The sequence below is a fragment of the Pseudorasbora parva genome, chromosome 1 (assembly GCF_024679245.1).
Source record: "Pseudorasbora parva isolate DD20220531a chromosome 1, ASM2467924v1, whole genome shotgun sequence".
In the NCBI taxonomy this organism is placed as follows: Eukaryota; Metazoa; Chordata; class Actinopteri; order Cypriniformes; family Gobionidae; genus Pseudorasbora; species Pseudorasbora parva.
The window spans coordinates 59404071-59431421 of record NC_090172.1 but is presented as its reverse complement, the minus strand read 5'-3'; the positions used below and the strand labels follow the sequence as shown (position 1 = coordinate 59431421).

The 27351-nt window shown below is 40.7% G+C and overlaps 2 protein-coding genes across 2 annotated transcripts in view; both read left to right on the top strand.

Annotated features, from left to right (window-relative positions):
• Window positions 1–16611, top strand: part of chrnb1 (cholinergic receptor, nicotinic, beta 1 (muscle)) — a 62982-nt gene extending 46371 nt beyond the window's left edge. Inside the window, exons 10-11 of the mRNA XM_067446966.1 lie at window positions 15153–15300; window positions 15457–16611. Of these exons, the coding sequence (XP_067303067.1) occupies window positions 15153–15300; window positions 15457–15597 (289 nt within the window). The 3' untranslated portion in view covers window positions 15598–16611. The remainder of the gene's footprint in view (window positions 1–15152; window positions 15301–15456) is intronic.
• A 2203-nt stretch (window positions 16612–18814) lies between these two features.
• chrnb1l (cholinergic receptor, nicotinic, beta 1 (muscle) like) overlaps window positions 18815–27351 on the top strand; it is a 30108-nt gene continuing 21571 nt past the window's right edge. Inside the window, exons 1-5 of the mRNA XM_067452029.1 lie at window positions 18815–18999; window positions 22560–22693; window positions 23061–23105; window positions 24041–24150; window positions 24759–24867. Coding sequence (XP_067308130.1) covers window positions 18948–18999; window positions 22560–22693; window positions 23061–23105; window positions 24041–24150; window positions 24759–24867 — 450 coding nt within the window. The 5' untranslated portion in view covers window positions 18815–18947. The remainder of the gene's footprint in view (window positions 19000–22559; window positions 22694–23060; window positions 23106–24040; window positions 24151–24758; window positions 24868–27351) is intronic.

The window sequence follows — 27351 nt, the reverse complement described above, 5'->3', positions numbered from 1 at the left end:
AAAAGCTGTTTTAATTTGTAATAATATTTCACAATATTACTGTTTTAACTATTTTTGATTAAATAAATGCAGCCTTGGTGAGCAGAAGATACTAAACATTAGAAAATCTGCATTATTCATATGATAGGCTACTTTATTTGTCAATAAATAGGCTACATTGAGATGACTTGAAAAACACACATAAAGCATTGTCGCACTCGTCTGATTGTCTTCGTCACGTTTCAGCTCATAACGATTGTTTTCCTTCAGCTGCAGCTCCAGCGTGACAGGGTATTACTTCTACGAATCCGCTTTTGGTCTTTCTGCGAGAGCGACCTCCTCATATTTAGATGCGAATAAAATGACAGCAGGTCATGCATAGATACATTTTTGTCTCTGATTTTAAATCTTAATGTATTCACATTGGTTTCTATGTAAATACACTTGCCTGTGCTGTGACCTCAAAAAGCGCTCTATCAACCGAGATTAGAGAAAGCTGTCTTTAGCGTCCCTGTTAATTTGGCCGTCGTCGCGCAGGGTAACGCTGCTTCGAATCCCGCTCGGAGTGGGTCGACTAGAATCGGTGAGACCCAGTAAAAGTGCAGGGGACGAAAATACATTTTATTAAAAGTGAGGGGGACACGTCCACATGTCCCCCGCGTAATCTACGCCCATGCCACTGCCAAAATGCGTAATTCATTGATACTGTACAATAATCCGCCGACAAAAAAAATTAACAATGCGCTTAGCTTTGCTCCGACAAAACTACAGTACCCTTGTGAAGTTCATAGAACGTGCACTTAGCCCAGTCAAAACTGATTCATCATTGATTCAAACCTCTATCAGCAGCTGTTGGGGTTGCTAGTTGCAGATGTCCTGAGTGTATGATGGACAGGAATCATGATTATATTTATAAAGAGTCTTCGAGTCACAGGTGTATTCCACGTTTGAGAGTTGGTTCACTCTCCCACTCCTTACTGTAGAAACGGGTTGTGTATACTGTATGTATGCCACTTTAGCATAGCGATCACTTGAATATACATCTACCACGAGTTATCGCGCTAAAAACCTGGCTGTCATGAATGAGCGCGTCTGCTGCTGATCGCTGATTGACTGAAAGTGCGTGCTCGTCCACTGGAACCCGCCCAATCTGGCAACACTGTGTGTGATTTGTGGTTTGAGTCATGTGCAGGCGCTGGATCGCGTAGTAACCAATAGGGTGTTGGTTTGGTATATGTTTACACTTCTCATCCAACCACACAATCAAATTCACACTATCAGGATGACGCGATTTATCTGCATTTTTTTTTTAAACAAGATGAAATGAAAGAGGAGTAACGAGGCTATTTTTAAAAAGTAAGGAGTAGAAAGTACAGATAATTGCGTGAAAATGTAAGGAGTAGAAGTAAAAAGTAGGCAGAAAAATAATTACTCCAGTAAAGTATAGATACCCAAAATTTCTACTCAAGTAAGGTAACGAAGTATTTGTACTTCGTTACTTGACACCTCTGGTAAAAACGCATTTTGAGAGACGTTTTGACAACTCAGAGCCACCATACACATTATTCTAGCAAAAATACTACAAATATTATTATTATATCACAGCTATAATTATAGCACATCAAGTCTCTCTCTCTCTCTCTCTCTCTCTCTCTCTCTCTCTCTCTCTCTCTCTCTCTCTCTCTCTCTCTCTCTGTGTGTGTGTGTGTGTGTGTGTGTGTGTGTGTGTGTGTGTGTGTGTGTGTGTGTGTGTGTGTGTGTGTGTGTGTGTGTGTGTGTGTGTGTGTGTGTGAGAGTGAGTGTGAGAGTGAGTGTGTGAGTGAGTGAGTGAGTGAGTGAGTGAGTGAGTGAGTGAGTGAGTGAGTGAGTGAGTGAGTGAGTGAGTGAGTGAGTGATCGATCGGATCCAGACATCGGTCTCTGATCGGGATCAATTGATTCACGGAAATTAGTGGTCTTATTTTTAATATGTGGCTCCAGTATAGCTAGCAAAGCATCAAACTGAGCCACTAACACTGAAACTTTGAATCGGTCGGTCTGGATAATGGCGCTGAATAGACACTCTCCTCTCCACGCGATCGCAGGAGTGGATGAACACAATATCTCCTCAGGACAAACAAATCATCCTCACTAGACGTCACTTCGTCTTGTTTTGCGTTTTTTTTTTTCTGTAACGCATTCATTAATACGCTTCGGACTCAGTGTGCAAGGTCTCTGTGCGTGAAAAAACGCATGCGAAAATATCGGACTCAGTGTGCAAAGACCTTAAATGTTCCATTTACTGTTTGGAAAATTATTAACTGAAACGTTCCCTTAAATGTGCAGTGTGTAATATCTATGAGGATCTATTGACAGAAGTGCAATATAATATACATAACTATATTTTCAATGGTGTATAAAGACCTTAAATAGTGAACTATTAGGTTTTTATTTCCTTCTACATTTTTCTATCTACATACACCGCAGGTCTACTTACAGTGAAGCCGCCATTTTGCGCCGTCATGTTTCTACGGTAGCCCTAAATGGACAAACTTCTCTACAGAGCGCTAGTCACTCTCTATTGTCTCAGACAGTGACATCTTTGTCTTGTGTCAGCCACCGTAGCTTCTCTATGTGCTCCGAAAGGGAGGGGTGAGTGGTTTCAATTTGCAACCTCACCACTAGATGCCGCTAAAATTTACACAGTGCACCTTTAGCGTTTGCATAACCACGATAAAATTAAGAGAACTTTAAAAAAAATAATGTTTATTTAGCTTGCGTCAGCAAAGCATTATTGGAACATATCTTTGTTAGCTGGGAAATTGCATAACTAAATTTGTAATATTAATCATGTGACTATTTTACACAGACGGTCAGATGTTCTTGTTTCCTTTAGGTTTAACTTGTGGAGTTTATGCAAAAATAATATAGCTGGTTTAATTGTAAAAAATATATACTTTTTGTGTGTGTGTGTGTGCGCGTGCGTGCGTGTGTGTGTGTGTGTGTGTGTGTGAGAGAGCATGGCTGAACGCCTTAGGGTTTGAGTAATCCTTTACTCTCTCTCTTACACACTTTAAATCACCTCAACCAGGGAATTACACTTCTGTGTGTGTCTGGGGTATATGTGTATGTGGGGTGTGAGAAAAAAAAGGAAGAAATCATCACTAAAATAATAACGATCAGCACAAATGGGCTCTGACACATTAGCCCTGGCCTGCATCAGGCTCAAGAGAGGAGATACAGAGACAGAGAGCGTTTGAGAGAAAAAAAGGAAGATGAGAAGGAGAAATTCGATGAGGCAGCGGTATCGTGCTTTTTAATTGGTTTTATAGCGTGTTTTGGCACCATTGCCAACATGGTTTAGTCAAATTAGTCTTTCCTGATTAGTCATCTGTGTCTGTCGATGTACAGAGTGAGGAGGGAGGGGGAGGAAAAAGAGGCGAACAAATCTCCGAGACTGGCAGAGGATGCAGCTGACCTTTTGTTTCATTCATTTAATACACGGCTTGTCTTGTGCAGCCACTAGACAGACTTTCACTATTGCCATCCAACCATTCTGGCCAAGATGTGTCAAATGTGTGGTGCCCATTTATTTTAGGCTGTATTTATTTGATGAAAAATACAGTAAAATCAGAAATATTATTGCGACTTAAAATAACAGATTTATTTTATAAAATATAGTAAAATGTAATTTATTCCTGTGATCAAAGCTGAATTTTCAGCATCATTACTCCAGTCTTCAGTGTCACATGATCCTTCAGAAATCATTATCATATGATGATTTGATGCTCATGAAACATTTATGATTATTATCAGTGTGTAAAGCAGTTGTGCTGCTTTAATATTTTTCATAGAAATCTTTGACATATTATCTTTACTGTCACTAATTGGATCTTTGTTGAATAATAGATTTAATTTCTTTCAAATAAATTGCACTGACCCCGACCTTTTAGATGGTGGTGTAAATCTGAACTCAGTCATTCTCAAATATTAGTCCGGCAGGATATTGCAGTCAAATAATGCTACTATAGAGACATCAAAGAAATATGTGGGAAATTAATTTAGACTTTGTTCAGAGCATCTGTTTGTCCTAAATTAAATATGTACTAATTATTTAGCTTAAAGATTCATTGCCATGCACCTCTGCGAACTTTGAAAAGGTCTTCCTTGCTTGTTTTAGTAGACTGGTGATGTTTTTCTAGCCTGGTTTTACCAGACTCTCGTACATTTCATTTGTACATAGAGTCTGGCCACTCTCCATTGACAAGGGTTTATTTCCGCGAAGGTGGGCACCCTGTTGAGGTTTAAAACTATTGGATCTGCCCTGAGCCGCTCTGGATCTGCCGTAACCAATCGCTAACGTTTGGTCGTGACTTATGTAATGCGCCCTTCGCCTGTTTCACTCATGGAAATCCGACAAAATAAAAGTGCACATGTGCATGCCACCTCAGTAATAAAACTATAGGATAAAACCTAAAACTCCTGCATTCGGATTGTGATTTATTCACGCCACGGTGGAGAGGAGAGTTCTGTGACCGGGAACGCGTCGCTCATGTGGTCCGTAACATCATTGTGCTGTAAATAAAATGTCATATGCTTGGTATGATAATAAATGCTGCTATAAATAACGGACCAATTCAAATGTTTAAGTGCTTTTATTTTAATTTGTTTGAGCGGTGATGAAATAAACTGCTCTTCTAAATACTTGCCAGCATTTTAAGGAAATACAAGTCTATAAATGCATCCTAATAACAGTAAAGCAACCGTATGGTGTTCTGCAGGGGTCAAAAATGATTACAAACAGTGAATTTTGAAGTGATATATTGTTGAAAACTCAGAGAGGTGGATTCGGACAGCTGTTACATCAACAGGACCTTGCGTTTGTCAAAAGCAGTAGCTAACTCGGCCGGGGATTTTTACACTGGTGGTGAGAGACGGACGGCAATAAAATAACTGACCAGTCCCTGTAACTTAAATGATGGCAATACCTTCCGACCCCACGAGAAACAGTTACCGTCCGAATAGCTTCAGCCAACTCCTTCATCACTAACGAAGCGATCTGGAAAATCAAACTTTTCCCGAATTTACCCTTTTTATTGCTCCGGCTTTAACTTCTGGATATTCGGCAGCGGTGCCACAATGCAATGAATGGTTTAGTTTGCATCTTTCTCCGCCGCCATTACTGAACTACATCTCTAAGTAGCGCTCGACATCAACGCCGTCGTTCTCAGCCACTCCCTCTGTTCGCTGACTGGACCGGTAAAAATTTGTTCGGAGAAAACCTAAGACTACACAGCAGTCCCAGACGTAGTACTGAAGGAAAATGAAAATTGAGCGGAAGTACGTAGGAGGGCAGAGCCAGGCTAATGTTTTCCCTGGGTAACAGATGAAATATTGAGCTTACTGACTCTAAAAAGTTGTGCATAAACCAGTAAATCAGATTGAAGCTTGCCATTCTGGATATGCATCTGTTTGTAACGTATGCTTTTGGCTTATACTTAAGCTTTTTGCTGGGCTAAAGCTTTCCTCTGCTCTCTTCTCCAATCTGCTGATCTCTCGGCCCGGCATTAACGTATGTCTCAGTCTAATGGGGTTTCACTCGGGTCACTGAAGCTCACTGGGGAGCCACAGACTACCTGCAATGAGCTCCTGTACCAGCACCTGAATACACAAGCAGAGATGAGAGCTGTGAGGAATGAAGAGTCACACTGACCCCTTGTGTTGGGATGAGGAGGTGTAGTGTTCGGAAAATTGATGAGGAGCAGTGGGAGAGAAAGTTAAAGAGGGTTTCATAATGAAACAGATGTTAGCGAACAGATTCTCAAAAGAAGAATGCAACACATCAGCGGTGATAAGCATTTCATCAGCACATTGGAAGGATTTCATGGGTGGGTGGTTACACCATCAGCATAAAACAGAGATTTGGGGAGGGGGGAGAATGAGTGAGAAAGTGAGTGAGTGACTGAGAGTTTTAAATGAAAGAATAAGTATGACAGTAAGTGAGTGAGTGATTAAACTGAGTTAAAGGGTTAGTTCTAAAATGAGTGAGTGATTTAATGAGAGTGAGTGAGTGAGTGAGTGAGTGAGTGAGTGAGTGATTAAACTGAGTTAAAGGGTTAGTTCTAAACTGAGTGATTGTGTGAGTGAGTGAGTGAGTGAGTGAGTGAGTGAGTGAGTGAGTGAGTGAGTGAGTGAGTGAGTGAGTGAGTGAGTGAGTGAGTGAGTGAGTGAGTGAGTGAGTGAGTGAGTGAGTGATTTTATGAGTGAATGAGCTAGTGTATGAGTGTGTGTGTGTGTGTGTGTTTATGTGTGTGAGTGAGCGAGTGTATGAGTGAGTGTGTGTGTGTGAGAGAGTGAAAGAGTGAGCGAGCGAGTGAGCGTAAGTGAGCGTGAGTGTGTGAGTGAGTGAGTGAGTGAGTGAGTGAGTGAGTGAGTGAGTGAGTGATTGTATGAGTGAATGAGCTAGTGTATGAGTGTGTGTGTGTGTGTGTTTATGTGTGTGAGTGAGCGAGTGTATGAGTGAGTGTGTGTGTGTGAGAGAGTGAAAGAGTGAGCGAGCGAGTGAGCGTAAGTGAGCGTGAGTGTGTGAGTGAGTGTGTGTGTGTGTGTGTGTGTGTGTGTGTGTGTGTGTGTGTGTGTGTGTGTGTGTGTAAATGAGTGAGTGAGTGAGTGACTGACTGACTGACAGCTTTAAATGAAAGAATAAGTATGACAGTAAGTGAGTGAGTGATTAAACTGAGTTAAAGGGTTAGTTCTAAAATGAGTGAGTGAGAGTGAGTGAGTGAGTGAGTGAGTGAGTGAGTGAGTGAGTGAGTGAGTGAGTGAGTGAGTGAGTGAGTGAGTGAGTGTGTGAGTGTGTGAGTGAGTGAGTGAGTGAGTGAGTGAGTGAGTGAGTGAGTGAGTGAGTGAGTGAGTGAGTGTGTGAGTGAGTGATTAAACTGAGTTAAAGGGTTAGTTCTAAACTGAGTGATTGTGTGAGTGAGTGTATGAGTGTATGAGTGTGTGAGAGAGTGAGTGAGTGAGTGTGTGTGTGAGTGTGTGAGTGAGTGAGTGAGTGAGTGAGTGAGTGAGTGAGTGAGTGTGTGAGTGAGTGATTAAACTGAGTTAAAGGGTTAGTTCTAAACTGAGTGATTGTGTGAGTGAGTGTATGAGTGAGTGAGTGTGTGAGTGAGTGAGTGTGTGAGTGAGTGAGTGTGTGAGTGAGTGAGTGAGTGAGTGTGTGAGTGAGTGTGTGAGTGAGTGTGTGAGTGAGTGTGTGAGTGAGTGTGTGAGTGAGTGTGTGAGTGAGTGATTAAACTGAGTTAAAGGGTTAGTTCTAAACTGAGTGATTGTGTGAGTGAGTGTATGAGTGTATGAGTGAGTGAGTGTGTGAGTGAGTGTGTGAGTGAGTGAGTGTATGAGTGTATGAGTGAGTGAGTGTGTGAGTGAGTGTGTGAGTGAGTGAGTGAGTGTGTGAGTGAGTGTGTGAGTGAGTGTGTGAGTGTGTGAGTGAGTGTGTGAGTGAGTGTGTGAGTGAGTGTGTGAGTGAGTGAGTGAGTGAGTGAGTGAGTGAGTGAGTGAGTGAGTGAGTGAGTGAGTGATTGAGTGAGTGAGTGATTAAACTGAGTTAAAGGGTTAGTTCTAAACTGAGTGATTGTGTGAGTGAGTGTATGAGTGTATGAGTGAGTGAGTGAGTGTGTGAGTGAGTGAGTGTGTGAGTGAGTGAGTGTGTGAGTGAGTGTGTGAGTGAGTGTGTGAGTGAGTGAGTGAGTGAGTGAGTGAGTGAGTGAGTGAGTGAGTGAGTGAGTGAGTGAGTGAGTGAGTGAGTGAGTGAGTGAGTGAGTGAGTGAGTGAGTGTAATCCCAACGTACACTTGGTCCCGCACAGCTCCATAAGGCCATGGCACCTGCACGACGGCCTCCACCTCAACCAGGATGGAGTCTGGATCTTTGCTAAAGCTATAAAGGACGTTGCCCTTGGACGCTTCCCAGCAACTGGATACAGAGGAACTAAAAAGAACCAGATGAGACTGCAGCCGTTTGTTCCATCTGGACCTTCATCTCACTCCAGACCTCCTCAAGACCTCCAGAGACGACACCTGACCTCAAGATGGCCTCATAGACACCCAGAGAGACATCTTTACGCCGAAGCTCCACCCCCCCGCCGCCATCCACCTGAGCAGTCCCAGCAGAGGCGGAGCTACGCCCAGGTAGAGTCCCAGCAGAGGCGGAGCTACGCCCAGGTAGAGTCCCAGCAGAGGCGGAGCTACGCCCAGGTAGAGTCCCAGCAGCCCTCCTCTTCAGCTCAGGAACTCTCATCCAGTGATGTGGCTGATATTAAACAAATGCTACATCTCCTGTGCAACAAAATGTTCAACTAACATGCACAAAAACCTATTTATACCGCAGCTGATGAATATATTTATAATTGGTTAATTAATATTTACAACACGATTATTATAATTGTGATTTATTCATTTATTTATTTATTAATTTTTGTATCCTTACTCATATTTAAGATTCATTTCTAACTTTATGGGGTTTCTATTGTTATACTTGCCCTACTGTTAGTATTACTTATTTTTCTTATTTTTCTTTTCTTTTATTACTTTTCTTTTTATTTTTATTGTGTAAAAGGTTTTTGGTTTTGCCTTCAGTTAAACAGCAGTACTTTAATCTCTGATCAAAATATGTTAAATATTAGTTTTTGGAATATTCAGGGTCTATGCTCTAAAACATTTGGTTTGAAAAGCACAAACTCAGAATTCTTAAATAGCATCACAAATGTTGATATATTAATCCTAATAGAAACCTGGTGTAGATCCGATGTGTCCACTCAGTGTCCTGCAGGTTACTCTGAGATCATTCTGCCCTCCTGGAAAATTAACTCAGTCCATCGTGGCAGAGACTCTGGAGGATTAGTCATATGGATAAAGAATGATCTTGCCCCTTTTACATCTCCAGTACAGCAAGGCAAAAACCACATTTGGTTAAAATTGGATAAAAACCTTGGAATTTTGGATAAAGACCTCTTTATCTGTGGAATTTATATCCCTCCATCAGATTCTCCATATTACAACGAAGAGATATTTCACACTTTACAGGGAGAAATTCATCAATATCAAACCCAGGGGAAAATTCTCTTATGTGGAGATTTAAATGCCCGAACTGGTTTAGAACCAGACTACACTGATAATTCAGGAGATAAACATCTGTTCACACAAATGCCCCGAGACCTCTTCAATACCCTACCCAGAAGAAATAACCAGGATGCTGGAGTCAATAGACATGGGAAGGAGGTAGCCCATCTGTGTCAAACGTTAGGTCTTTATATCCTGAACGGTAGAATCAAAGAAGATTCCTGTGGTCACTTTACCTGTAGCACAAATCTCGGAAACAGTGTTGTAGATTATGCCTTATCCAATCTAAGCCCCTCCAATTTCAGTGCATTTACCGTCAAAACTCAGTCTCCCCTGTCTGATCACAGCCAGATCAATGTTTCCATTAAAGGTGAAAACATCAGACCAAGAGAAATACATAAGCCAATCCCCCTCTACAAACTCAACACATCCTATAGATGGACTCATAGCACTGCTGAATCATATATTAATGCATTAAAGTCAAACGAAATAGTCAATTCCTTAACAACGTTTAGTAATTCAATATATGATATTAACCGGCTGGGAATTAATTTAGCAATTAAACATATTAATGACATTTTTGAAAATATAGCAAAAAAAGCTCATTTAGATAAATTGAGCACAAGCACAAAAAACACACTAAACATAAACCTTCTGAAAAATGGTTTGATCACGACTGTAAAAGAATTCGACGAGAGCTACGACTCATTTCAAATCAAAAACACAAAGATCCAGTCCACCCTGAGTTACGCTTCAAACACTCAGAGCTTCTGAAACAGTACAAAAACACACTGAGACAGAAGAAGCTGGATCATTATAACAACACGCTTCAAAAGATTGAACACACCGTTGATCAGGGCCAGTTCTGGAGCATGTGGAACAGGTTAAACTCTACAAAGCCACAAGAACCAGCCATACACGATGGTCAGATTTGGAAAGATTATTTTGAGAACATCTATACCCATCAATCTGACCCTTTAAATAATCCCAACCAATTAAAAATCCTTGAAAAATTAAACGCTCTTGAGTCATGCATCAAAAACAACCAAAATCCCCTAGATTATCCAATAACCCAAGAGGAACTTAGTGGAAAACTGAAATCCCTCAAATCGAATATACCTGTGGCCCCGACAACATAAAAAATGAGATGCTTAAATACAGCTCTCCTGAACTTCAGAACGCTCTGCTTAAAGTTTTCAACCTGATTCAGAGTTCAGGGGTTTTTCCAGAGGTCTGGAATACAGGGCTCATCTCTCCCATCTTTAAAAGTGGAGACAAAACAGATCCTAATAACTACAGAGGAATCTGTGTAACCAGCAATTTGGGAAAAGTATTTTGTTCTATAATCAACTCCCGGATATCAGCCTTCTTAAAGCAGCACAATGTCATCAGCAAATCTCAAATTGGCTTTCTCCCCAAACATCGAACCACTGATCATATTCACACACTACACACATTACAAAACCAACATGTACACCAAAAGAAGGAAGGAAAAATATTTGCTTGCTTCGTCGATTTCAGGAAGGCTTTTGATTCCATTTGGCATAAAGGATTGTTTTATAAAATCATTCAAAGTGGTATTGGGGGAAAAACATATGACTTGATAAAAAACATGTATAACAAAAATAAATGTGCAGTAAAAATTGGTCATCAAAGAACAGAATATTTTTCCCAACAGCGAGGGGTCAGACAGGGCTGCTGCCTCAGCCCAACTCTATTTAACATTTATATTAATGAATTGGCAGATCTATTGGACCAATCAGAGAGTCCAGGACTTCAACTGTTTGACACAGAAGTCAAATATTTACTGTATGCAGACGACTTACTAATTCTGTCTAAAACACCAGAAGGCCTCCAGAAAAACCTCGACATCTTAACTAAATACTGCCAGGACTGGTCCTTAGAAGTCAACTCCCAAAAAACTAAGATCATGATTTTTCAGAAGAAACCCAGAAATCTGGAACATGAACATATATTTACTGTAAACAACAGCACAATTCAACACACTTTACATTATAATTCTCTTGGTCTGGTTTTAACACCCACTGGAAACTTTAAATTAGCAATTAAAACATAGTTTGCAAAAGCCCGCAGAGCCCTGCACGCTATACGAATGAAATTATTTAAAATAGACATCCCCATTAGAATCTGGACAAAGATATTCGATAGCGTCATCCTGCCCATTGCACTGTACGGAAGTGAGGTCTGGGGCCCAGCGAGTAACTTCAGCCATAAGGTCTGGGACAAACACCCTGTAGAAGGCCTACATGTAGAGTTCTGTCGAAACATCCTCCACGTCCACAGAAACACACCGAACAACGCATGCAGGGCGGAGCTGGGCCTGCCCCTTAATCTGACCATTAAAAAAAGAGCCTTGAAGTTCTGGATCCACCTACACTCAAGCTCTAAAGATGATCTTCATTTTAAAGCCCTACAAACCCAGAAGAGTAATCTCTGTGTAATGGTGTCAGAACTGATGAACAAAGCGTATACCACTGCTCCTGTAAAATCTGCAGAAATCATGAAAAACGAGAGAGAGGCATATATGCAGCATTGGAAACATCAAACCAAAGAGCAAAGCCGTCTCCAATGTTATCTGGGACTAAACAGAGTCTGGTTAACTATCTCATCTCAGTCAGAAACACAACACACAGAGCGTTATTAACCAAGTACAGGCTGAGTGACCACACGCTGGCCATAGAAAGAGGGCGGCATAAGAAGACATGGCTGCCCACAGAAGAGCGTATCTGTAGAGAGTGTAGATCAGGAGCAGTGGAGACAGAGGCACACTTCCTCCTCCACTGTGATAAATACACCGCCCTAAGAGACTCACTGGATGGGCAAATACAACGCATTATCCCTGACTTCCAGTCACTACACCATCACGAAAAACTGAAGGTCTTACTCGGTGAAGGACCTGCTTCCACTTATATAGCACAGCATATCTATTAATGCCACAAATTGAGATGTACTGAGTGAACACATCCTGATTAATAATATATATATTGCTTATTATGTGTATATATAAATATAAATGTGAATATGTTTGATGTGTGTTTCTGTTTTGCTTTATGAAATGCTTTGGCAATATGTACCCATGTATGTCATGCCAATAAAGCACAATTGAATTGAGTGTGAGTGTAGTGAGTGAGTGAGTGAGTGAGTGAGTGAGTGAGTGAGTGAGTGAGTGAGTGAGTGAGTGAGTGAGTGAGTGAGTGTGTGAGTGGTGTGTGAGTGAGTGAGTGAGTGTGTGAGTGAGTGTGTGAGTGAGTGAGTGAGTGTGTGAGTGAGTGAGTGAGTGAGTGAGTGAGTAATTAAACTGAGTTAAAGGGTTAGTTCTAAAATGAGTGAGTGAGTGAGTGAGTGAGTGAGTGAGTGAGTGAGTGAGTGTGTGTGTCTGTGTGAGTGAGTGAGTGTGTGTGTCTGTGAGTGAGTGATTGAGTGAGTGAGTGAGTGAGTGAGTAATTAAACTGAGTTAAAGGGTTAGTTCTAAAATGAGTGAGTGAGTGAGTGAGTGAGCGTGCAAGGGTGTGAGTGAGTGAGCGAGCGAGCGATTGTATGAGTGAGTGAGCTAGTGTATGTGTGTGTGTGTGTGTGTTTGTGTGTGTGAGTGAGTGTATGAGTGAGTGTGTGTGTGTGTGAGAGAGTGAGAGAGTGAAAGAGTGAGCGAGCGAGTGAAAATGAATGAGCGTGAGTGTGTGTGTGTGTGTGTGTGTGTGAGTGTGTGTGTGTGAGTGTGTGTGTGAGTGACTGACTGACTGACTGACTGACAGCTTTAAATGAAAGAATAAGTATGACAGTAAGTGAGTGAGTGATTAAATTGAGTTAAAGGGTTCTAAAATGAGTGAGTGTGTGAGAGAGTGTGTGAGAGAGTGTGTGAGTGAGTGAGTGAGTGAGTGAGTGAGTGTGTGAGAGTGTGTGAGAGAGTGTGTGAGAGAGTGTGTGAGTGAGTGAGTGAGTGTGTGAGTGAGTGAGTGAGTGAGTGAGTGTGTGAGTGAGTGAGTGTGTGAGTGAGTGTGTGAGTGAGTGAGTGAGTGAGTGTGTGAGTGAGCGTGTGAGTGAGTGAGTGAGTGAGCGAGTGAGCGAGTGAGTGAGCGAGCGAGCGAGCGTCCACATTGGAATGGGTCACCTTGACACAGGAGTTTTGAGAAACTGCCTCTTTTTCTGATTTGGGATTATGTGGGCACACACAGCAGGAACGGTGCACAGCCCAGTGCATTCTAAGGCTTTAAACGCGTACACCCTTTTCTCAAGGACAAAGAAATCTGATCCACCACAGATTTAGACTTGCTGCCTGATGTTTCAGTCTGTGTACATAACTTCCTGATACAATCTAAGAAATTTACTGAGGTCAACTCTTTAACTTCAGAAAAAGATATTTAAAGGAATAGGCCACACAGAAATGAAAATTATTTTCTCATTCTTATGTCATTGACAATTTTAATTTCTGGGTGGACTATCCGTTTAAGTTGAATCATGTTTTACCACAAATAAAGTTATATTTTACATTACAATTATGCATTTGGCAGATGTTTTATCTAAAGCAACTTACATTGCATTCAAGGTATATATTTTATCAGTTCATGCATTGGGACTCAACCATGAGTCCATGACCTTGGCGTATGAATATGGTTCATATTGAACAGATTATTTCTGGTAGGCTTGCACAAACATATGAATGTAACTACCCTGGAGTAGAAGTATACAGTTAGGATGTTAAACAGGACCTTGTGCTTGTGTTTCTGAGCAGTTCACACATGAAATAAATCCAAGCATGCCCTGAATTGAATAAATCGGTGTTGCGGTCAGTGTTGTGAAAAGTTACTTTTAAAAGTAATTTGGTACAATATTGCATCACTCCCTAAAAAGTTACATTACTTAGTTACTTTTTATGGGAAGTAATGTGTTGCGTTACTTTTTTTCACCTGGGCTGGGCTTTCTTTCTTGTTTTGTAATAAAATAAATTCTATTTTGGCAAATGTAAAGGCCCTTTCACACCAGAAATGAACAAATGAACATATAAATTCACACCTTTACAATAGAGGGTGCCGGTCAAACAAACCTTTCTGCTCTTTTAGCTCTGCTGCCATTCTGGATCAATAGGAGAAGAAAGTTCAACACTCTTACTTCAGCAATAAAAATCAGACATAAAAGTGATGTTTATCTAAAGTTATGTTATCTTATTAGTATGGCTGAATTGAATTATCAAATGTCATCTACAAACATTTGTGACACATGGGCTTGGCCCCTTAGTTCCAGTGAAAGAAACTATTAATGCTTCAGCATACCAAGACATTTTGGACAATTTCATGCTCCCAACTTTGTGGGAATAGTTTGTGGACGGCCCCTTCCTGTCCCAACATGACTGCACCAGTGCACAAAGCGTCAGTCCATAAAGACATGGATGAGTGAGTTTGGTGAGGAGGAACTTGACTGGCCTGCACAGAGTCCTGAGCTCAGCCTGATAGATCACCTTTGGGATGAATTAGAGCGGAGACTGAGAGCCAGACCTTCTCGTCCAACATCAGTGCCTGACCTCACAAACGCGCTTCTAGAAGATGGTCAATAATCCCCATAAACACACTCCTAAACCTTGAGGAAAGCCTTCCCAGAAGAGCTGAAGCTGTTAGAGCTGCAAAGGGTGGGCCGACTCCATATTAAACCCGACGGATTAAGAATGGGATGTCAAGTTCATGTGTTTGTAAAGGCAGACATCCCAAAACTTTTGGTAATATAGTGTATATAATTATTGCTGGGTTGTGTAATATTTTGAGTTCACTGTTTTTATTCATTTTGAGGAATACTGAATCTGTTCATTTAGTCTAGACTAAAACTACAGTAAACACTGTGTTTATCACTCACAGTATGTTTCATTGGTTTCATTTCAACATGAGGATAGGAGAGCTGTCAGTCAGTATTTGGGAAGAAAATTGCTTATTTGAAAAGCAACTTTAATATTTTGATGCAAATTTAAATGTATAGCAAACTTTGTAAACTCCCGTTAGGTTTAATACTAATCCCCAACACTGGCTGCAGTCTACAGTGATGTTCCTCCGCTTTGATTCCCTGTGATGCAGGTATCAGCCGGATGGTCAATGCACTGACTTGAGGAAGTTCATCGACGGGCCCAGTCATTACCTCGCCCTTCCTCCGGAGCTCAAGGCAGCCGTGGAGGCCATCACTTACATCGCAGAGCAGCTGCAGGCGGCGAAAGATTACGAGGCTGTAAGAGATTTATAATCATAACTGTTCCCAATTGGGTCAGAATTATAGCTTACTTTTCTTCGTTTTCCTCTCAGAGCTCGCTAAATCTTTGTTTGCTCCTTTTTTTCCTCCTTCACTACTTTCTCTCTTCTTTTTCTCCTTCTATCTGCCTCTCAGTTAAGGGAGGACTGGCAGTATGTTGCCATGGTGGTTGATCGACTCTTTCTCTGGATCTTTGTGGTTTTTACCACCTTTGGGACGCTGGGCATTTTCACTGATGCCAGCTTCAATGCCACACCCACTGACCCCTTCCCCTAAATCTGACGGCGCTTCTCTCCAGCCTTGAACCTTAAAAACATTGGCATATGATGTGTTAGACACTATTCAGTGCACATGTATGGTCTTTTACTGTAACAATAAAAGAGCACAGCAATTCATTCACACAATATTTTCATTAAGGCAATTGATGGAAGCTCATAACAGCTTTATTATTGCCGAGTTCAGTGTTGTTTAATATAATTAACTATCTGAATAGAATTACTGTAAAACATTTTTTGAAGGAAATGTAGGCATGCATTAAATTGATCAGACATGACTCGAAGGACATTTATAATGTTACAACAGTTTTTTTTTAATTAAAATAAATGCTATTTTGAACTTCCTAAAAATAAATGATCACAGTTTCCACAAAAATATGAAGCAGCACAACTGTTCTCAGCATTGATAATAATCATAAATGTTTCTAGAGCAGCAAATCCTCATATTATAATAATTTCTGAAGGGTCGTGTGACACTGAAGACTGGAGTAATGATGCTTTCAGCTTTGATCACAGGAATAAATCACATTTAAAATATATTACAATAGATAACCTAAATTGTAATATTTCTCAATAGTAGTGTTTCTCAAATCGTATTGTGTATTTTTGATCAAATAAATGTTGGCATGGTGAACATAAGAGACGACTTTTAAACGGTACACTCTTAGAAAAAAGGTATAAAAGCTGTCACTGGGGGCGGCACCCTTTCTAAATGTGCTAATATGCACAACTTTGGTACTAATATGTATACTTTAGGAACTGTTATGTATTTTTAAGACACTAATATTCATCCTTTAGGGGTAAATAAGGTACAAGCGTTACCTTTTGGAAGGGTGCTGGCTGCCCCAGTGACCGCTTTTGTACCTTTTTTTCTGTGAATGTAGTGTATGGTGCAATTATGCATGATTTGTAAGGAACTGTTTTGATAACCAGTGTGACGTGCTCTTAAGTGTGTGAAGGTGGCTGTAGTCATGATGTTTTTAAAGAAAGGTTTTATGTCATGAATTAAAAAAATCGGAATGTTTCGGAAAATGTTTCGGAAATCCTTTTGTATTTTTTCTTCTTCAGAGATTGTGTGTGTGTGTGTGTGTGTGTGTGTGTGTGTGTGTGTGTGTGTGTGTGTGTGTGTGTGTGTGTGTGTGTGTGTGTGTGTGTGTGTGTGTGTGTGTGTGTGTGTGTGTGTGTGTGTGTGTGTGTGTGTGTGTGTGTGTGTGTGTGTGTGTGTGTGTGTGTGTGTGTGGGAAATGTTTTCATTTTTTTTTCATGAATTGGTCAGAAAATGTGATCTGACCTTCTACTCAGACAGAGATGAAACCATTAGAAATGAGCTAACCTGAGGTCGAATCATCGGTCAGTGCTACCCTGCCCTTTAAAAAACACAACATTTTGCTATTCACAATTGCCTGATCATGTGAACTGTGCTTTAAACAAAAGAGATCTCAGAAGAGATTCAGAATTATTGACTGAAAAGGTTTACAAAAGTATCTCTAAAAGCTTTGATTTTCACTGACCCGCATCAAAGGGATAGTTCACCCAACAATGAAAATGCATCGATCCATCATATAACTGCACACGGCTCTGGGGTTTAATAAAGGCCTTCTGATGTAAAGTTGTCCGTTTGTGTAATATCCATATTTAAAACTTTATAAAGTAAATGATCTAGCTTCCACCAGACTGCCTTTTGTATTCGACTTACAGAAGAAGTGTAGCACTTTTATGGACTAAAATAACTAACTTCTGGCGGATTGCCGTGCGCAAAAGAGTCATTTCAAATATATTTATTTTTAAACAAGATAAATGGCAATAAAAACATAAAATTATGCTGAATTTCACAAGTACGCTGATTATTTGAACTATGCGATTAATCGCGATTATTAAACAACAAAATAAAAAATGTAATTATGATCAATATATCCATGTTTATGTTAATATTAGTAGAGAATTAAAGGGTTTTTTTGAGCAACGGACATGATGCACCACCCCCCCCCCCCCCCCCCCCCCCACACACACACACACACACACACAAAGGAGTTAGTGCCCTACGCAAACTGCGTACTCTGCTTTTAGTGAACGGCGGTACTGAGAATTAATTTTTATAATTATATATTGGGAAGTTCCAAGCCTGCAGTCTCCCTCTCATTTACTGAAGCTTTCGCGCCTCGATCGCCCCCCGGTGACCGGTCCCAGTATAGCCGCCCCTCTGTGTTTTCTAATGGACGCGAGGCAAACTAAATAATAAAATTACACTTCAAAAATGTTTCCCCAAAGTTAGTTTATGTCACTGAAGGCAGTTATCATCACGATGATTTCATTTCAGGTGTTCGTTTTTAAAATAAGTTTAGTTTTAGTTAGTTATCTGATGCTATAAAAACGTGTGTGTGACGTCATGATTGACAGCTGAGACTGACGGCTTCTCTGAGTGAAGTCGTCACTGAGGCACTAACAGACTTTTTTCGAAATTTTTGGGAGCAGATCGGAGCTTTAGCTTTAATTTCTACATTTCCATAGCTGTTTATTTCACACCAACATAATTAATTGTTCTGCATCTGCGAGAGTGTGGGCGGGCTTTTGATATCGCTGCTGTACTTCCTGCTCTACTTCCTGCGCTCTACTGCGCAACTCCGGTCCCGAAATCGCTACTGCGCAGACTCGGTCCCAAGATGTCCGCGCCGTGCAAGGCCTCCTGAAAGCTTCAAATATGGCAAGCGGAAACGGATGATGTTGAGTCGTCTATATTTTTTTACGGTCTATGGGAAGTTCCCACAAAATGTGTGTGTGTGTGTGTGTGTGTGTGTGTGTGTGTGTCTGTGTCTGTGTGTGTGTGTGTGTGTGTGTGTGTGTGTGTGTGTGTGTGTGTGTGTGTGTGTGTGTGTGTGTGTGTGTGTGTGTGTGTGTGTGTGTGTGTGTGAGCATTTTCACTGATGTCCTATCTCACCCTCCGGAAAGGAACAGTCATGCCCACCTCTTCCCTTTGTTCTCCAACAAAAATATCCCCACTGCCACACACATACACACACACCATCAACAGGTGCCTGCCAGGGCTGCCACAGATTCCAAACACATTCCTTTCTCCCTCCCATAATTCTCTGGCCTCCCAACCAATCACGGACCTGCTTTTCAGAAGTCAGGTTGCAGGAGGAGAAAAATGCTGAGGTGACGGTGTCAGGGGTCGGTAGGAAAGGTTGGGCCCTGCGAGCGGTATTGACATGAACAGAATCACACTGGGCTGTCTGTCAGTGAGCGCTCAGAGACTGTGGCCCGGGGTATTATGCGAGTGTGTTAAGGTGTGTGTGTACGTTTGACAGCTGGTGCTGGGTGAAGGGACCAAACTGTGGATATACAGATTGTAAAATGAAGACTGTGCTTTGGGTGCTGTGGTGCTGCTGGCTTCTGACTCTCACAGGTAATCGCTGGAAGTTGAGCTGTGTGTCGTTTTGGTATCGGAAAGAGCATTTATGTGGACACAGTTACACTACCCTTCAAAGGTTTGGGGTCAGGGAGATTTATTTTATTTCGCTCCAAGGCTGCATTTATTATGATGATTGTTATTATTTTAAATACAGTAAAACAGTAATTTTGTAAAATATTATTACAGTTTTCTATTTGAATATATCGTAAAATGTAATTTATTCCTGTGATCAAAGCTGAATTTTCAGCATCATTACTTCAGTCTTCAGTGTCATATGATCCTTCACAAATCATTCTGATATGAGGATTTTGCTGCTCAAGAAACATTTATGATTATTATCAATGTAAAAAAAAAATCTGAATTATTTTATGGATTAAAAGGTCAAAAGAACAGCATTTATTTGAAATAGAAATATAAAAGGCAATGTAACAAACAATGTAAGAGTATTATTAATTCATTCTTAGTATTCTTTTTTTTTTTTTTTACATTTAGCGACCTTTACTTTTGAACATAATTTAATAAAATTATAGAATATCTTTTTTTAAATGCTTATGCATTCTTATTATTTGTTATTACATTAAATATCTACGATAATACTTGTATAAACCGGCGGTATACTAAAATTAAAATTGTCTATATATATTTATTTAATCTATTTGCTGTTGTTAAATTGTTTTTAATTTAATTTTATATATGTCTGTCAAATTGATTAATCCCATCTAACTTAATAGTTTGTTTATATATATATATATATATATATATATATATATATATATATATATATATATATATATATATATATATATATATATATATATATATATATATATATATAAATACACACACACACACCGATCAGGCATAACATGACCTAATATTACTAATATTGTGTTGTTCCACCTTTTGCTGCCAAATCAGCCCTGACCCGTCGAGGCATGGACTGCACTAGACAACTGAAGATGTGCTGTGGTATCTGTCACCAAGATGCTAGCAGCAGATCCTTTAAGTCCTGTAAGTTGTGAGGTGGGGCCTCCATGGATCAGACTTGTTTGTTCAGCACATCCCACAGATGCTCGACTGGATTGAGATCTGGGGAATTTGGAGGCCAAGTCAACGCCTCAAACTCGTGCTCCTCAAACCATTCCTGAAGCATTTGTTCTTTGTGGCAGGAGCATTATCCTGCTGAGAGCCACCGCCACCAGGGAATACCGTTTCCATGAAAGGTCAGACCAGGCCACCTTCACATGCCACTGTTGTTGCTTTCGGCGGTGGACAGGGGTCACAATGGGCACCCTGACTGGTCTGCGGCTTTGCCGCCCCATACACAACAAACTGAGCAGCTCTGTGTATTCTGACAGCTTTCTATCAGAGCCAGCATTAACTTCTTGAGCAGTTTGAGCTCCAGTAGCTCGTCTGTTTGATCGGACCACACGGGCCAGCCTTCGCTCTCCACGTGCATCAATGAGCCTTGGCCGCCCATGACCCTGTGGCCGGTTCTCCACTGTTCCTTCCTTGGAGCACTTTTGATAGATACTGACTCCTGCAGACCGGGAACAGCCCACAAGAGCTGCAGTTTTGGAGAAGCTCTGACCCAGTCGTCTAGACATCACAATGTGGCCCTTGTCAAACTCGCTCAAAAATATATATATATAACAACATTAAAATGTATAATTATTTCAGATACTTACAATTGAGAGATTACTAGAAAGTTAAGAAAGCAAATAAATTAAGGGGACTTCTTCTGACGTGGTAAACCCTCTTATTGAAATAATTGTGTGGCGCTTATCAACAAAAGACTAATAAGATTGTGTCTAAACTCTATCGGAGTCTAATGGAGAACACTAAAAACAAAATGGAAGTCTGAATTAAAGATTGTCCTCACAGAGGAGGAATGGTACCAAACATGAAGTCTACTCCAGACCTCCACCAACTCCCAACAGTGGAGGGAATTGAATTGGAAGTGTTTTCAAAGGCTTTTCATCACTCCTTATTTGAAGAGTAAACAACTTGGGATACCTCGAGACTGTTGGAGGGACTGTGGTAGTAGGGACGCAAACCATGCTCACATCTTCTGGACTTGTCCAGAATGGAGAAAATGGACCCATTTTCTTGCCCTAGAGACTGCATAACTGTTCCTCATTATATAACTATACATCGTGTGTTGAGTCAGTGAGGGTGCGTTCACACTTGTCATGTTTGGTTCGATTAAAACGAACCCTGGTGTGATTGCTCGTTTAGTGCGGTTCATTTGAACATATGTGGACGCTGCCATCCGAACCCTGGTGTGATTGCTCGTTTAGTGCAGTTCATTTGAACATATGTGGACGCTGCCATCCGAACCCTGGTGCGCACCAAACAAGCGGACCGAGAGCGCTAAAAAGACGGGTCTCGGTCCGCTTCCAAACGAACTCTGGTGCGGTTTGATTAATATATGAACGCAACACGGACCAAAACCGGACGTAATGTCACAAGATGCGACGCATAGTCAGCTGATTTGACGACGCGGACAGATCGGTGTATCCAAAATGAGTAACGTTAACGTTAGAGGGCAAACGTAAAGCAACGAGGAAGTGCCTCATCAATATTTGGTCCGACGAGCATGTTTCGAAAATGCTAGAAAAAACCCCCACAAAAAGCAAACCTGGTTCTTCTCATCAAAGGACCCGTGTTGCCATTATTATCCGGTACAGACGACAGAACGGCCGTCTCTTATCTGCACAACGGAGGAAATCCTGCTGCTGTTTTGAACATTTTATGAGCTCTTCGTGAGTTCTCAGCTGGTAAAAATAATGCCATATGTACACAGATAAAATGACCGCGTTTAATCCAGCACACAGCAATCAGACCAATCAGGTTGTGAGCGTCTCCCTGTGCCTTTGGTTCGGTAACTTTAGGTTCGCTGTTAAAAATGCCAGTGTGAACGCTAAGCGGACCAGGACTATATGTTTTGTTTTTGTATTTTGGTCCGGACCAAACAAACCAAACTAACCGAACTACAAGTGTGAACGCACCCTAAGACTCTACGGATTGGGTTCTGGTAATTTTGCACAAAAGATGAAAGAAGAAATGCATATGTATGGTTTACTATTCAGTGTTTCCGAAAATCATAATTTGACTTATTTTTTTGTTTCAATTGTACTAGATACCTCCTCCTAGGCCTCAGTGAATTTGGTTCAATGTAGGATATATTTTTTTTGTAATTACTTTTTGTTGTTATTATAAAACTCCAATAAAGATGCAAGTTATAAAGTGTATGATTAAATAAAAAAAGTGACTGTAATAAGGAAACAAAGAAAGCAGCGCTGGGGCCAGTGACTCCTCCACGTGTGTGTCGGCCCATTCTTAAAAAAACACCTTTTTATGACTGCGAGCGGGACGAGAGTTCTGTGCTGGGGTTATTTTGAGGAAGAATCTCTCTCTCTCTCTCCCCCCCTCTCTCTCTCTCTCTCTCTCTCTCTCTCTCTCTCTCTCTATCTCTATCTCTCTCTCTCTCTCTCTCTCTCTCTCTATCTCTATCTCTCTCTATCTCTATCTCTCTCTCTCTCTCTCTCTAGGGGCATCCGAGGCTGAACGGAGGCTATTGGAGGATTTGTTTCAGGATTACAACCTGAAGGTGCGACCGGCACGGACCTGGAATGAGCGAGTGATGGTCCGAGTGGGAATGACTTTAGTACAGCTCATCAGCTTGGTATGATACACACAACACTCACGCATAAACACGTCCACACACACACTTGCCAATGTGGAATTATTCGCTGATCCTCTCTGTATTCATTCTTTTTTATTCAAAGCACTCACACAGTTTGTGTTCGGTGACATTCACAGCAGGCTGTTGGAGATCAGCGGCTCAGCTGCCTCTGTCGGACCCACTGGGCCGTGCAGCCAACGCTTCAGCAACATTTCCCTAACATTACAGAAACATTAGCACTCAGTCTCCTGTCAATGAGCGCTTTCCAGCCATGCATGGAGCATTAGCTTTCATATGGAAGGACTGGCTGTGATGCCATGCCACACTCGACACACACTAATGTCCCTCTCACTATCTCTTCTCGCAGAACGAGAAGAATGAAGAGATGACTACAAACGTGTTCATGAATATGGTGAGAGGCAGAGCATTTATCGCCGCTGTTTATTTTCCACCTAAATTGACATGTCACTCTTTATAACTGCAAGTAATTTCTGGCTTTTCTTTTCCTTTTTAAAACTGTCTCGTGTGCTTTCTTCTGATCTAGAGCAAATAAGTGTGCTTAGGTGTGTGTGCGTGTGTGTGCGCGTGTGTGCGGGAGGGAGGGAGAGAGCGAAAATGTTTAGCTAAGAGGATAAGGGGTAAATTTGTTCCCTAAATTATCTGTCAAAATTTAAAGGACAAAGGAACCAGAAATCCTCATTTGGACAGACCATTATACTCAACATACACTACCGTTCAAAAGTTTGAAACAAAAAAGAAGGAGGAAAAAAGCAATTAATATTCTGCAAGGATGCATTAAAGCAAAAGTGACAGTAAATTGTACATTGTTTAAAAAAGTATATTTCAAATAAAGCCTGTTTTTTTTTTAATGTTTTTTTCTTTCTATGTTTATGGTTGTATCACTGTTTCCATAAAAATATTAAGCAAATACACTGTAAAAAAATATTTAGAAAGTTACCTGGTTGCCTTAAAATTTTGAGTTCATTGAAATTAAAATTTTAAGTTAATACAATGAACATTTGAGATTCGACAACCTTTATTAAAATACTATTAAAAGATTTTGTAAGCATATTGGGTAATTGTGTGTGTTTTATTTCTGATGACGCAGTGAAACATGCCAAATAGTGCTATTTTCATGATTTATCAAAAAAAATTATGTGGTTCAGATACAATAATATTTAGAGTTTCTATTTATTAAACAAATTTCCTTCATTGTATCAACTCAAATTTTTAATTTCAATAAACTCAAGCATTGTACAATATTTACATAGAAAACATTTTATCATGTCATTTTAAATTGCATTAATATTTAAGCAGTATGCATGCATGTTTCTCTCTGTTTTCCAGGAATGGACTGACTACAGGTTATCCTGGAATCCGGTGGACTACGACAGGATTGACGTTGTGCGAATTCCTCCCATGAAGGTGTGGCGTCCAGACATCTTCCTAATCAACAAGTGAGAACGTCCTCATAATAACACACTGATTTTAAAAAAAGCATAATAAGCAGCATTCATAAGAGGACATATGCCTTTCTTTCTTAAACTGAATGCCGGTGAAAGGCATTTGTCATTTATTAATATGAATGGAAAACAAATCTACCAATGGAACCATACTAAATACATCTATATTCAACATACACTCTTATGTCTTACAATCTTACGTAAATGTCACAAGTATTTTTAGATATTTGTACTTGACACAATACATTTTTGCTGTGCAATCTAATAATTGTTTAGGAACTTGCTAAATCTTAAGAAGCCACAATCATATAGGTATTTGGTTTAAATGGGAACGGTGACCATATTTTGATTACCAAAAAAACAGGACACTCGGCCCAGAAATGAGATACTCAAATGATACTCGAAGTTTACTCGAAGATGCCTTATTAATTTCAATACCTTTAAAGTCCCCCCCTCTTTATGGATAGGCAATTGTTATATTACAAAATACTATATAAAACCAAAATGTCTATGTCCTGGGAAAACAGGACATTTGGTCACCATATAAATAGCACTAATGCATCTAAACTGCAACGGACGATGTTCTCCTTGTGTGTTAATAGTAATGATGGTCAGTTTGACGTTGCCCTGTATGTGAACGTGCTGGTGAGGAGCGATGGGACCGTCTCCTGGTATCCGCCAGCCATCTACCGTAGCTCTTGCTCCATAGAGGTATGTGGAAACTTCTTAGTATTCACACATTAGAGGAATGATCTGGGATCAGATGAAGTAGACTTGCATTATAAATGCACTGAATGTACGAATGCTATTTTTTGTATACATTTTTGAGAGAAAGCTAGGGTGTGCATTTTCATTGAGGCTATACTCAGGGCCGGCTCTAGCTCTTTGGTTGCCCTAGGCTAGATGGAGTTTTGCTCATTTTTTATTGCAAATAAATGCCTTTCCGATCTGATATGTGATGGGAAAAGGGAATAGAGCGAGTGTGGCAAAAGGCAGATTCGAACCTCTGATCGATTTGCTTCAAAACTTGATGACATGCGTCTTACCCCTACACTACAGCCACTGTGGAGAATTTGGTGATTTCCGTAATTTTGTCTGGCCCAATCAATCTTTAAGTAGTCTAAAACACACCATATTTGTGTTTAATGTAAATAATATGGACTAAATATGGAATAATAAGAAAAAAAACAGAGAGGCCCCACTTTTTATTTGCTTCCGACGCCCATGTAGAGAGCGTTTGTACTTTTCATAACTAACATGCATACATTATCCATATTTATAACGAACTGGACTTTTGATATATAAATGACATCCATGTAGGTTATTGTAGATTATTGTCAGTGAAGTTATGTTTGCAATACGTAGAAAACTAGCAAGTGATAGCTTAGTGGCAATATTAATAATATTTATAAAATAAATATTGGTTGATAATATTGATAATACGAATTTTATTTAGTTTGACAACCTATTGGCTGAGATAAGAAGACTAAACTTTATACTGGGCTCTCTTTCGATTTTCTTCCTTTCTTTCTTTCTCTTTATCCGTCCCTGTGCATCCGCGGGTTTAGACGCCTCATATTTGATCAACACGCAAGATGAGCACTTGCCTGACCTAACGCCTCAACTAATAATCAATAATCATCATAAATTCAATCTAATAATCAGGTTGATAAGTAATTAAACGTGTGGCTGAGGGGGCGCCCTTATGATGATCATGTTTAATAAACATTATGTTGTATTTCGCTTGTTCCGATTCTATGCTTAATGGGCGGCACTAGAGCGTGCTATACTAATAGCAAGTTAGCTTTGAAAGCAAAAGATCCCACCCTCCCTTCAGAGCATCTACAAAGCCACGCCTCCTTCAAAACACATGAAATCGGCCAGAGCAAAATCTGCAAAGCTTCATGAGAGATGGCACTAAAGCCCCATTGAAGCCTTGAAACATGGAGGATTATTTAATGTGTTTACGTAATTTCCACTGAAACAAGTTAGGACATATCGAACAGCTCCTCCCCTTTTTAAAAATAGCCAATAGCGTTTAGTTTATATCACAGCTCGGCCAGAGCTGATGAGCTCGGTAAAGCCATTCTTTCCGTTATCCTCCATACCGATTTTTAAAAAAAAAGCTTTCTGTGTAGAATTCAAACGGGTCCGATGCGTTTTTTGGTCTGCGCCGCCGCGATCATATGATCCGCTCTGTGTTGTCGTGTCTCTGGACTGGAGCTGTGGCACTTTGTGTGACACAAACGGAAAACCAGACTTTATTCGCCCCAATGGAAAGCATATTTACACTTTCTGAACCGTTCCCTATCCCCTATATGGTGCACTATGTGCCAGAGTTTTGGCAAGGGCCAAATTGTGATGTCTAGACGACTGGGTCAGAGCTTCTCCAAAACTGCAGCTCTTGTGGGCTGTTCCCGGTCTGCAGTGGTCAGTGTCTATCAAAAGTGCTCCAAGGAAGGAACAGTGGAGAACCGGCCACAGGGTCATGGGCGGCCAAGGCTCATTGATGCACGTGGAGAGCGAAGGCTGGCCCGTGTGGTCCGATCAAACAGACGAGCTACTGGAGCTCAAACTGCTCAAGAAGTTAATGCTGGCTCTGATAGAAAGGTGTCAGAATACACAGAGCATCTCAGTTTGTTGCGTATGGGGCGGCATAGACACAGACCAGTCAGGGTGTCCATGCTGACCCCTGACCCCGCCGAAAGCTCCAACAGTGGCCCATGAGCACCAGAACTGGACCACAGAGCAATGGAAGAAGGTGGCCTGGTCTGATGAATCACGTTTTCTTTTACATCACGTGGATGGCCGGGTGCGTGTGCTTCGCTTACCTGGGGAACACATGGCACCAGGATGCACTATGTGGCTCTTTCAGCAGGATAATGCTCCTGCCAAAAAGCTAAAATGGTTCAAATGGTTTGAGGAGCACGAGTTTGAGGTGTTAACTTGGCCTCCAACTTCCCTAGATCTCAATCCAATCGAGCATCTGTGGGATGTGCTGAACAAACAAGACACAAGGGGCACCATGCAACACAATATTAGGTCATAATGTTATGCCTGATCAGTGTATGAACATTTTTTAAATATTTAGACCACTTCTTTTATTGATTGCTATCAGGGTGTGAAGAGAGTTTCAACCATTATAACAAAACATTGCCCACCCTAGCTTTAACTTTGTTATTATTGTATTGCACT